Genomic DNA, 13,217 nt, shown 5'->3' with positions numbered 1-13,217 from the left:
CCTTACACACACGGTTCTCCCCTCCTCTTCATTTTTAGACAAGAACTCAAACGATGTGTGTGTTTTGGGAAGACCCCTCTCACTCCCCACCTCTGACCTGCCTGCCCCCAGGAGGGTGGTTTCTGAGGTCAAGTCCCCAGGGCGCATCGTGGAGCATGCAACGTGGAGCAGAAGGGAGGCGCTCACCCATCACATGTGTGTGTCACACGGTCTGTCACAGTCCCGTCATGCGCTGTGTGCAGAGGCCGGCGCCACACCTGACTGAGCGGGCAGGATGCTGGCAACCTTCGCGCCTCTGCGCACTTTCACTTAGTCAACTTTTCTTTTAGTTTCTTTTTAGTGTTTCTTAAAAACATGGGTGAAAATGTGCACCTGACATGAGGGAAAAAATAGGGGCTGTGCTCATAAAATTGTTGCCAAAAATACTATAATATTTGCCATTCATGCAACCTTTTAATTTTCGAGAGATAAACACTGAAACTCTAAAATTATTTTATTTATTTATTTGAGAGAAAGAGAGCACGAGCAGGAAGAAGGGCAGAGGCTGAGGGAGAAGCAGGCTCCTCACTGAGCAGAGAGCCCGATGTGGGGCTGGATCTCAGGACTCTGGGATCCTGACCTGAGCTGAAGGTAGAGGCTTAATTGACTGAACCACCCCGGTGCCCCTAAAATTTCAAAATATTAAAAAAAAAAAATCTTTTAAATTTAAATTAAATAATTTAATTTAAAACATCAATTTTATTGTTTTTTCAGATTTAAAATATAAAATGTTGGGATGTCTGGGTGGCTCAGTGTGTTAGGCATCTGCCTTCGGCTCAGGCCATGGTCCCAGGGTCCTGAGGTCCAGCCCCACATCAGGCTCCCTGCTCAACGGGGGGGCCTGCTTCTCCCTCAGCTTGCTGCTCCCCCTGCTTGTGTGAATAAAACAAATAAATAAATAAATAAAATGTAAAATGTGTTTCTTAAAACCTTCCAAATATAGGAAGAATATAAAGAAAATAAAAATTGGCCATAATCTCACCACGCTGACAGAGACAGAGACTGTTATTCATTCTCATTTTACAGGTGAGACAGCACAGGAGAGGAGGAAGGAAAAAAAGGAAGGAATATAGGATTTTGGATTTTCTTCCCACACGTGCTAAAAGCAGGACTTTGTGGAAGTGAACTTCATATTTTTTTGTTGCTATATAAAATTCCTTAGTTTCAGGTATACAACATAGTGATTCGACATGTACATACTTTATGAAAGGATCACAATAAGTCTAGTCACCGCCTGCCACTGTACAGAATTATTACCCTATGATTGACAATATTCCCTATGCTGTGACTTATTTATTTGATAACCGGAAGTTTACACCCCTTCCACCCCTGCCCCTATTTTGCCCACCCCCTCTCTCTTCCCCTTGTCCCCACCAGTTTGTACTCTGTAACTATGAGACTCTTTCTCTTTTATTGTTTGTTCATTTGTTTTGTTTAGAATCCACATATAAGTAAACTCATAGTTCTCAAAATCTCTGATAGAAATGACCGATATTTCATATTTCTAATAATACACTGCCGGAAGTACCACTGCTATTTCCAAGTATCACCGTGTTTCAACGGTCAATAAGCAGAGTGAGCTCTGGTTTCCATATCACGATATATATCTATATTTTAACATGGAATGCTTTGCAGAATTGTGTGCACAGGGCCATGCTAACATTCTATCTTTCCAGTTTTAGTGTAGGTGTTGCCAAAGGGAACACTTAAAATAATACTTTGCAAAAGTGCTGTACAATACCAAAAATTTTGTAAAATAGAGAAAACTATATCACAACAACTATTCCATATTTCCATATGATCTTTATAACTGTCATTTTATGACTAGATAATAGTCTGCATTCCAAATACAAATTACTATGACTAACTCACTTGTATTTTGTTTGACGGGTTATTTCCAGTTTGGGGCCACTCAGATAAGATAGTAATTAGTACATTTTTTCATATAAGACACATTTTACTTCAGTCTGTGGATTCCTTTCGAAAAATCATTAGAATGGTATTTTGGGGTAAAAGTATAAACCTAGACATGGTTCTTGCTACATATCCAAGCATATTTTTTTTAGTTCATTTTTAAAAAAAACTTTAACTGAGCATAGAGTTATATACTTTGCTTTTTTTTTTTCCTTACTCAGTGTTATGGCAAAGCTTTTTTTCTAAAAAAATCACACATTTTGGGGTGCCTGGGTAACCCAGTGGGTAAAGCATCTGCTTTTGGCTCAGGTCTTGATCCCAGGATCCTGGGATGGAGCCCCACATCAGGTTTCCTACTCTGTGGAGAACCTGCTTCTCCCTCTCCCTCTGCCTGTCTCTCCCTCTTCTTGTGCACGCGCTCTCTCTCTCTCTGTCAAGTAAATAAATGAAATCTTAAAAAAAAACACATATTTATATTTGCCATGAAAGTCTCTATATCTTTAGCTTTCTATATCTTTTTGGATTATTTCAGATTTATAAAGTATAATTACTTAAACAAATGGTATAACAAATTGCATGGTTTCTGATCTATAGACAAATACATCTCAAAAAAAATTGTACTGATTTACATGACCACTAACAATTTATGAGTCCACCAATTTAACAACACATTCTGGAGCAGTGTATGTTATCAATAAAAAGGATTTGCCTGGGTGGCTCAGTCAGTTGAGGATCTGCCTTCAGCTCAGGTCATGATCCCAGGGTCCTGGGATCAAGCCCCAAGCAGGCTCTCTGCTCAGCCGGGGGCCTGCTCCTACCCTCTCCCAGTTCCCCTGCTTGTGTTCCCTCTCTCATTGTCTCTCTCTGTCAGATAAATAAATAAAATCTTAAAAAAAAAAAAAAAAGAATTTGCCAATGTTATGACTGAAAATGCTTCCTTAAATTTTGTTTTGATTTAAACTTTAAATTACCTATAAGTTGAGCATTTCATGTGCTGAGTTTTAAAGCAAAGGGGATCAAGACACTGGGGAGTTGCCTGATTTGACCAGCAGTCTGATTACATTTCTTTTCTCTTTTCTCTTTTTAACCGCCTCCCCTTTTCTTAAGCCTGGTTATATGACTGTTCAATCTGTACAACCCGGAATTCTGGGCATTAGTTGCTTCCTCAGTACTTCTTGTAGCTGTTCTGTTTTAACATGGAATTCTATTTTTATAGGACAAACAGAACTTAGAGGAAAACATGCTATTTGGAGCTTACTTCCTCTAAGAGGAGCCTGCTGTTGAGAATACAAAGTCGTGTTTGACAATAGGTTGACAAAAGCTAAGCAGAGGGAAGAGAGGGTAGAAAGAAACTGGATCCTGATGTTAATGTTAGACCCCGGTGCCCACCCACACCTTTGGCCGTTTGGTGACATAAGCCAGTGCATTCTATTTTTTTAATATAAGCCCATTTGCATCAGGTTTTCTTTCACTTGCAACCAAATGATGCAACTGATACAACTTCTTCTACAAAATGCATTTAAAAATTAATTTATTTTATTCTATGTTCTTGGCCAAGGCAGTTCCCTATTGCTATCTTCTTGTCCAGTTAATCAATAAATATATATTAGGCTCTTGTTATATGGGCAAATGCCACAAAGTTTAAGAACGTTCCTTGTGCTGCAATGTAACTGGAATCCATTGCCTCTGTGCTTTCCTCTCTCAGGGAATATATCTCCCTTTACCTAGATAGGTTTTGGCTCAGGAATTGGTTGGTTCTTTACCTCCTGTTCTCAGTTCCAAACCTACCTTCCTTCCAGGAAGGGGCTGGAATTCAGCAAACTGTATCTACCAGATTCCCTTGCCAGCTGACTTCCCGGGAAGTTCAATAGATAGGAGGCCCAAGGGCATGGGAATGCTGGAGGCGGAGAATTCCTTCCCGTTTCCAGTTCCTGCACTTGTCACTTTGGTAAGCAGGTCACAAAGTTAGCTGCTGTCTGCAGCTCTAATATTTGGGTTTCTTGGCTATCTACGTTTTGCTCTTTCTACCTTCCAATATCTTTATAACCAATTCCTAATATTAAATCCACTCCACTTTCCTGAGCAGACCCTGACTGGTACAGGACTGGATACCAGGAGTAATCCTAGGAAACAGACTCTGTAAAACAGGACGCTGGGCTGGATTTGCTTCAAACTCAGAGCTGAACTCCTGACCAGCAGAAAATGGGACCAGGTAGTCAGCATACAGTGGCACTGGGATTCATTACACTAGGGGCTGTCCAAGCTAGGTTGAGTGTCAGCAGGACGCAGGGTTTTGGAGACACACTAATGGCCCAGAGCTTACAGCTCAAAAGCTCAAATCGTCTTCAGCGCATCAGAGGGCTTCTGAGCCTGCCCTGAACACATCTCTTATTCCTTTTAGCTATAGGACAGATGTATCTAAACAATCAGACCCAAGTCCAACAGTCACAGACTGGCCAAGTCTCACATGGGAAAGCTGAGGCAGGTCTTTGGAAGGATGGGACCCTGACGACTGGGAACAGGAATGTTGGGCGGACCTGGACGAAGCTGAAAATTTTGACTGCCCCTAATGCCTCAATATCCCTGAGCTTCCCTTGGAAGAAGCCTCTCATTTTCTATTTGATGAAACCAGACTTCCTTTGCTTGGAAACCTGTAATTAGCACAGATGAGAGAGTCCCCTTGCATGGAGATCCCTATCCTTTTCAAACCCCACTGCTCTCAGCTCTCATGGTCTTTGGGCTTTTATTTAGAGTCAGATCCCAGCATATTCAGGGGGAGAAGGGCAGAGTCTTGTTCTGGAGGAGAAGGCTTTACTCCAAAAGAATTACAAGATTTTGTTAAATTTATACTAGAAGAAACCTAACTAATCTACACTGAGATGGACTCTAAGGATATTGGACCAAGGAAAACAGAATACAACATTGGATTGGGGCTAAATGTAGGTAACCCTGATATAATCTGCTCTTCATAGGTTTTTGGACTTAATGCTCGGGTAGATTGTTACAGCAATAGCCCCCAGGGGATCATACCATTTTGTAGATCAGGCCCTCACATAAGTCCCTCCCACATTGATTTTGGCCTAGCTATCTGACTTGCTTTGGCCACTGAGACATTAGCAAGTGTGATGCAAACAGAAACCTGAAAACTACTTGCACGTTGGGATTGGCCCTCTTTTTGCTGTTTTGGATCAGCTTCCATACTGAAAAAAAAGCATGGATAGACCTCCCGAAGGTGCATGGCTCAGCCCACAGCCAGCACCAACTTCAAGACAAGTGAGTGAGGCCTCCTAAGACCAGCATTCTCCAAGCAATCTGTCAACTTATTGCAAATGTGTGAGTGGGCCCAGCTGATGCAGAAATGAGTCGCCCCCGCTGAACCCAGCTTGAATTGCTAATGTACACAATCATAAAAGCATAAGTGAGAAACATAAGTCGTAAGGTTTGTTATACAGTGGAAGCAAGCTGAAATGAATGTAGGAGTTCGAGCAGCTGGGAGTGGTCTGTTTATTTAGTTGTTTGGCTGAAAGCTGTGTTCAACAGTGACATTGAGTTAATAGAATTTCTGTGGAATAATGTACAGGAAGGATCCTAAAGGCTTAAGGAGTTAGGGATAATGGAGTAATTTATCGTATGTAACCTGTGCATCTTTCCTCACTGTCAAAGGGCCCAAGGAATATTCTCTTTACCAAAGCATTGAGAAATGCATTAGTGAGGTAGCCCCAGCCACCGTGGACACTTCCAGGTGGCTGTTTTCTGCATGCCAAGGGTGCTGGGAGGAGATGCTGCCCCTGAGACGGGCTTCCTGCTTTCAGTGGAGAGGATATGATCCCAGAATAGTAATCAGAATTCTCTACTTGCAGGGAATCTTCAGTGGTGGTTGGCCCTAATAAGAATGAAGTTGACGGCCAGCCTACCAAAGCATCACTTGATTTATATAATAGAAATCTGACTTGAGTTTTCACAACTGAGAGTCATAGCTTCTTCCCCAGTTCTCAGAAAGGACCCTGCAACAACGCTGCATACTATAGATCTTCCTCAAAGCCATCCCCAAAGGGATCTGAGGTCATTATGAAGGTGTCTGTGCACTGGGGGAAATGGAAATACCCAGGCTTTTCAGGGATTCCTAAACACTACTCTGAAATGATACTAATCCTTAGGAACCCTAAATGTCACTGTAGGCCGCTAGTCAAAATATGGGCTTATAGCGGTCAGAGGATGAGGAGAGTTTGGGCCCAATCCCCACTCATTATGATCTGTGACTCACGCATTCATCAAAAATGATACTTAGGAGGACTAGTCAGCCACATGGGTGGGAACCCGTGGTACAATGACAAATTTGGAAAAAAAAAAAAAAAAAAGGACAGACGATCACAACTATGGCTGAAATCGTGTACATGTCTGGACAAGGACCAAACGCCAACAGCAAAAACGAAAATACTTGTGTTGATCATCGGTGATTTCTGTTTGCTCGGCCTTTCTCAATTCCTCAAACTCGCCCAAATGTTATTTTTGCTTCTTTTGTAAAAGGTACTTTTTTCTTTTTTAAAGACACACAACTCCTCCAGTTCTTCTGTTTTTAAGGATTGCCATTATCTTCTTTTTAGCCAATGATATTAAGGTCACAGAAAGTAAGAATGTTACATGTAGCCGTTCTCTTCCGTATTAGGAGGAGGCTTAGAGTCAGTCGTGCCTGAGGCAGCTCGCTGCAGCATTAGTCAAATCTGCTCCCTCCTTGCCCTGCAGGAGCTTGCTGTCTAAGGGGAAGCGATCACATGCACCCCAATCCTCATGGCTCCAGACTGAGAGAGAGATAGGCCGCGAACCTAGGACTCTGCTGAGCTCAACAGTGCACACATCTGGGTATGTCATAGGACAACTAGTGCTCCAAACTTCCCGACTGCAGCACACAGACCAAATTTAAGAGGATTCACCGGTTGTCGCAGCATGCGGTTACCGTCGTCCCCCTCGAGGACACATACAAGGGGCTCCCACAGGGTATCTACAGTGCCAGCCATCAAAGGTCTTGACTCGTGAGTGTCACTGTGTCACGGACAGGGACAGAGACACTGAAAGGTGGAGTTCAGAGTCAGAGAGAGGGCCAGGAAAGGAGCCTTCAATTGGGGCTTGGACCATTATGGGTACCCATCTGAAATCTTTACATGTACGGCATATTAGCGTTTTGGTTTTTTTTAATGTACGCCCTTGGCTTCTGAGGTTAAAAAACAAAACAAAACAGCATTTTTAAAAGGGAAGATGGAGTTTAAAAAAAAATCATTTAGTATGGTGCCATTACAGGTTAAAACAAATGCTTTGTGATTTAGATCTCACAGAAATACTCAATGGCCTTTCTCCACAATTAGAGTTGTCCACTGTGTACTTAAATGCTTTCTGTTAATTAAAATGACTCAGATTCTTTCCAGATTCCACTAAGCCATATGATACGCCAATTATGGCTTGACTTTGTTTAAAGTTCTGTGAGTTCATGGACTCAATAGGCTTTTCTGGAATCAAGAAGAAACTGCTGATAAAAATAACTATTGGCAATGGGTCCATTTCTGCAACTGAAAATTTCCACTCATCTCTGCTTCTGGAAATCACTCTGGAAAAGCAGGGGGCAGAAATTCCCTTTGTTTTCAGCCTGGCAGCAAGAAGGAGCCTCAGAACACTCATTGGGGTCTACGATCCAGGGTGGCCATTTCCTAAAGTGCTATCGTGCTTTGCTTAGAGTCACAGGCTGTGGAGGTGAGCGCCTGGATCTGGGAGGGGTGGGGTGCCTGGCTTCCTCTGAGCACACGTGGCCAGGTGCTGCCTCTCTCTTGTTCAGAGTCCAGAAGCTTCTTAAGGATGTCCCATCAGGTCACCCCAGCTCCTGAAACCACAGGTTCAAATCTGGGGAGAGAAGTCCACAAATAGGAAAATCAGTTTTCTGGTTAGAAAATATATAAGCTCTCAAAAATCGGATTGGAGTGAGAGACTGCCAAAGCAGAAAAGCTCGTGTATCTGAAAGCAGCATAGTTCCTGACCTTTGTCTGCACCACTGCCTCTACCACTCCACCACTTCCCTGGGTCCGTGTCTCCAACCTCTCTCTCCAGACCTAATGCAAGAGACTTGTTCCGCCCATTCTCTGGCTTGTAGTCAGCTCGGTTCATGGGCTCACCTGTTCAAAACCTTTGCTAGTTCTCCATCGCACCAGACATTTCCACCGTTTCTTTCAGACTCATTCTCCTCTCCAGGCTCAGGTCCCAGGAGGAAGGCACCGGACTGCTCCCTGGGCTCTCTCCCTAGCTTCCACTCCATGCTTCCCCCACAGGCTGGAGGTAGAGAAGACCGGAACGGGCAGCACAGTGAGGCTGGGGCGCGCGTGCTTCCGCAGCCTCCAGACCGGTGGCCGACTGGCGTTATCCTTGTGGGTGGCCCTCTCCCACTGTGGCTCACCAGCCTTGTGGCAACTCCTTCTTCCCTTTTCCCCTTCAGGCCTGGGGTAGTCAACTCTTCCTTGTTCTTGCCAGTTCCAGGATGTTCAACCTTCCTCACCGGTCTCCCTCAACCTTCCTCCTGTCTTTGTAACTAGTAAAAACTTAGAAGCGTGCCTCAGTCACCCCTCCTGAGGGTGCCCTCTGCTTCCGGCTGAGACCTGACCTGAGCCTGATGAGTACAATCTAACCTCTATGCCTGGAACTCCTGGCTCCCACGATGGCCCCGACGGGCTTTCCTCTTATCTCCCCACTGGCCCTTACCAGGCTAGGAGCCCACGCCTTTTCCCATGGATGCCCACGTCTCCCCCCCTGGTCTCCTCCATCTAGAATAGTCTGCTATTTCCATTCTTGCCTGGTTCAAATGTCACCTCCTCCATGAAAACTTCCCTCTTCCCTGATTATCCCCGCCCTAAAGTGCTATTTTTTTTTTTCCCATCTCTGAACTCTCATGTTGTATTTGTACTTCTTGTAAAGCCACAGAAAACTATAAAAAACGACACTGACTTCTGGCACAATTAGAAACTCATGAGCCCAGGTGGATGAGGCTGCTAGTGTCTCCTCCTCCAGGGAACAGCTGGGCGCTGCGTGGCAGGAAGCTGAACATGGGGTGGGTGTCTCTGGGGATTCTGAGGATGTGTAAATAAGGTGGGCTTTGGGATAAAGTGATAGTTTGAGAGCTACGTGATTTTCTGAGTATGTTCCAAAAAGCACATGTGCCCCTTAGAGGCCTTTGCAGGGACCTACAGTAGGATGTTTATATCCATCAGTCTAGTCTCGCTATGGTTTTAATCTACTTTTATGAGGTCATAGAAAATGGATGTACTGGTCTCTGCCCCAGGTTCCTGCATAGAATTCCTAAAATCCTTGTAATTTCCCATGAGATAAGAGCACTAGGAACATCTCTTGTTCTAATGTTCAGCCTTCACTTCCTGACGGAGTTCCCAAATCCCTTGAAATTTCCTGGATGATAGCACTGTCTTTTGTTGTAAAGAGGTGACTCTTGCTGAACTCCTAGACGGGGGCTGGTCACCAGAAGGACCAAGCTATGATTAGCAGGTTGGGATTTTCAGCCCCATTTCCCACTCTCATCCCCACTCTCCAGGGAGAGGAAAAAAGAAGACGGAGTTAATGATTGGTTATGCCTATCTGATAAAGCCCCCACAACAACCCCTAAAATAGGGCTTCCGAGAGCTTCTGCACGGGTGAGCACATGTTGGTGCTAGGAGAGTGAGGTGTGCATACAGCATGGGCACCCCACATACCCTGCCCTATGTGTTTCTTCCATCTGGATGTTCGTCGTATCACTTCATAACCTTTTATAATAGACTGGTCCACAGTAAGTAAACCGTTTTCCTGAGCTCTGTGACCCACTCTAGCAAATTCATCGAACCCAAGGAAGGGACACGGGAACCTCAGATTTTTAGCTGATTGATCAGATGTACAGTTGACCACCTGGACTCGCCCTTGGCATCTGAAGTGGGGAGTAGAAGTCCGGGAGGGCAGTCTTGTGGGACTGAGCCTTTCATGGGTGGGATCTCATGCTATTTCCAGGTAGATAGTGTCAGAGCTGAGTTAAGCCACAGGACACCAAGCGGGTGTCGCAGAGAATTTCCTGGTAGAGAAGAAACCCCATGCATTCATGTCCGAGGTATGTATGCAGTAGTGAGAGTAAAGGAGACACACAAGAGGACTGAGCTTTCCCCCACTCATGGCATACAAGTATTCCATCTAATATTTCCTTTATGAAAGGTTATCATGGGAAAAGAAAGAAAAGGTTGGCGCTCACTGAAGAGAAAAGGGGAACGAGGCACCGGTGTCATAATGTGTGGAGGTTGTGGGCAGTCCTCAGGTGGAAGTTCCTATGGGGGAAGACAAGAGTCTCATGCAACAGAAGAAAACAACAAAAACCCAGATATCTGATCAATTGCTAGAGGGTCTATAGAAATCTGGCTTCTTTAATCCTAGCCCAAATTACGCCAATGAGAACAGGATTTTGAACACCTTATCTCCAATTCCTGATCGTAAGAATCTTGGAGTACTACTTCTGGGCTTCATTCATCCTTACACTTCCCACATAGCCTACTTGAGAGTCATGCAAATAGCAGACGTGACATGTTTCGGAGGGAATGAGAGAATGACTAGCACTCTACTGGGAATCACAAGACCTTTCATTTTTCTATCGTGATTTCATTCAAGAAAGTCACTTAACACCTCTTAGCTCAAATCCTGCCATCTGTAAAATGAGGAAGTCAGGTTACATGGTTTGTAACTGCTAATGAACCGTGCGGTGATGATGAGCAAAACTTTTTTAAAGGACCATGATATGTATTGATGGTTATACTGCTGAAGTTATACTGCTTGACGGCTTGGTTGCCTGTGTGAGAACAAGAAGCCATGGGACCAGACCTGACCTCTTATATCCTTGGAGTATGCATCTAGTCCTTCTAGGTTCACTGGGTTAGAAACCTCTGAAAGGCAACTAAGACACTGGTATGTGTCCTTGAAAGAGGACTCCCTGAAGCTGATGAGGACCCAGTGAAGAGTTCTATACAATGCATTTGATATGCTGGGATATGAAAGAGGTGATACATAGAATGACAGATGAGGACAGAGATCCTTCTTCGTCTAACACGCACTGCTGAGTACTTAAAAATGATACACTGGGACATTTAATAATGTATTCAAGTACAAAAAAAATTCAGGAACTATAAAAGAAGAAAACAATACAAGCTTCCTTCATGTAAAGACAATGATTATGGGCATTCAAGTATTTTTACTTCACTTCTTTGGGAGAAAAGGGTGTGGTGGTATATTAAAAACATTTTTTTAAATAAAGCATTAATGATATGGTAAGTATATATTTGTATCTTACCCCTCTTTTCTTTTGTTATTTAGAAAGCATTTCCCCAATGTTTTCATTCCTCAGAAACAGAATTGTAAATGGGATTATATGCCATATTGAGTAGAGGTTCCAGTTTTCTCCTGTTGTATCAGTCAGGATGAGACTTGGTTATGCTGCAGTAACAAACAATCACCAAAACTCTGTATAATAAACAAAAATTTATTCCATGTTCACTGAGGTCGGCAAGGGACTCTGTTATTTGTAGTTATTCAGAGACCCAGGCTGAGGAAGCAATCACTACCTCAAATGTTGCTGGTTAGCACTCCAGATGGAAAAAGAAAATATAGCAAAGCATAAGCTAGCCCTTATATCTTCTACCCAGAAGTAACACATGTCACTTATGCTTAGGTTTGGTTGACCAAAGCAAATCACATGACCACACCTAACCACAGACTAATTGTAGAAAAGTCCAATCCTATCACATACAGAAAAGTGAGAGATCCAGGAACTCTGTGAAATTGCACTAAACATCATCATATCGGGGCGCCTGGGTGGCTCAGTGGGTTAAAGCCTCTGCCTTCAGCTCAGGTCATGATCCCAGGGTCCTGGGATCGAGCCCCGCATCGGGCTCTCTGCTCAGCGGGGAGCCTGCTTCCTCCTCTCTCTCTCTGCCTGCCTCTCTGCCTACTTGTGATCTCTGTCTGTCAAATAAATAAATAAAATCTTTAAAAAAAACCAAAAAACCAAAAAACATCATCATATCCACCATGGAGAAAAATGACAATGAGCTGTCTCTTTGGCCACACTGAGTTAGATCTGAGTCTTTTGATTTTATTACATTAAAGTGAAGGCCTTGAAGTCTCATCAGGGGAGACTGAGAAGTCTGAATCTGCACAAGAATAAGAACAGGCAACACCTCTCCCAGAGCTGCCTAGAGAGTTCTAGGCAGAACCATGGAATAGAAAACCCGGCTCTACACAGCTGTCACCTGAGCTAGTACTGCTGGGCACTCCCACATGAATCAGGTCTCATGTCAGTCTCTGGTCAACGAAGCAAAACCACCAAGCTCTTCCCTTCTTAAGTGGGAAGGGAGACTATTTATCTGAGCAGACGTCTCGTCAGACATGTGTGTCCCAAGACTCCATGCAGTAGGTGAATGTGACTAAAAACAGGGGGGCCAGGACGCCCTGAACACCTGACTCTGTTCCCACATAGGTGGCTTGGGGGTGAGGCAGAGCTGGGAGGGCAGAGATGTGTGTGGGCGGGTGAGAGCCCTGAGGGCCCTGAGTTGGCTGGACGCCCGTGGGGCTCTGTCCTCAGACTTTACGGAGCTGAGATCGGAGCTGGGGGTAGCGTTAGAGCACTGAGAGCAAGATCGGGTACATTCGTGTGAGAGAAGGCACAGAGCCATGGGGAACTTGTGGGTCAGGGGTCAGCACATGCTTTCTGTAGGGCTTGATTGTGAAATATTTCAACTTTATGGGCTATATTGTTTCTGCCACAGTCACTCAACTCTGCTGTCGGATGCAGGGGAAAGGGTGAGGGGAAAGCTAGAGGACAGCATTGAACATGGCTGTGCTTCAATAAAATTTGGCTTACAAAAACAGGAAGTGATTTGGCCCCCTGGCTGTAGTTCACCACTCCATCTGAGCTGACACGTATCAGTGCAGAGCAGAATGTTCACTTTGGTCGACCATCATTTCAAAGGCAGCTACTGAGAGTACAACACATCCTAGGATGTGACAGGCTTTGAAAGGAAGAAGAAGACACTGCACCTGCTTTCTAGAAATGTGTGACTCAGTCCCCTGGGGACAGCAGATCCTACTCGCTGTAAGCTGTTACATAGCATAAATGTTATAATTAATATATTTTCCTTTTTTGAGATTTTATTTATTTGAGAGAGAGAGAGAGAGAGAGAACACAAGCAGAGGAAGACGGAGAAGCA

At 44.1% G+C, this 13,217-nt stretch overlaps 1 protein-coding gene across 12 annotated transcripts in view; it reads right to left on the bottom strand.

The window, feature by feature from the left end:
• Positions 1-13,217, bottom strand: part of PDCD1LG2 (programmed cell death 1 ligand 2) — a 93,988-nt gene that overhangs the window by 29,874 nt on the left and 50,897 nt on the right. For 3 of the 12 annotated variants that reach the window (XM_032307050.1, XM_032307055.1, XM_032307049.1), the window contains one exon: positions 8,504-10,289. The exons of 5 other annotated variants lie outside the window; for them this stretch is intronic. In XM_032307050.1, the coding sequence (XP_032162941.1) occupies positions 10,137-10,289 (153 nt within the window). In that variant the 3' untranslated portion in view covers positions 8,504-10,136. Of the gene's footprint in view, positions 1-3,385; positions 7,843-8,111; positions 8,266-8,503; positions 10,290-11,302; positions 11,446-13,217 lie in introns of those variants that run through there. 4 more of the 12 variants (XR_004277359.1, XR_004277357.1, XR_004277358.1 and 1 more) reach the window with 4 other exon arrangements.

This window comes from Mustela erminea, chromosome 12, assembly GCF_009829155.1.
Source record: "Mustela erminea isolate mMusErm1 chromosome 12, mMusErm1.Pri, whole genome shotgun sequence".
NCBI classification, from domain to species: domain Eukaryota; kingdom Metazoa; phylum Chordata; class Mammalia; order Carnivora; family Mustelidae; genus Mustela; species Mustela erminea.
The sequence above is the reverse complement of the archived record's forward strand: the minus strand, read 5'-3'. Positions and strand labels throughout refer to the sequence as shown.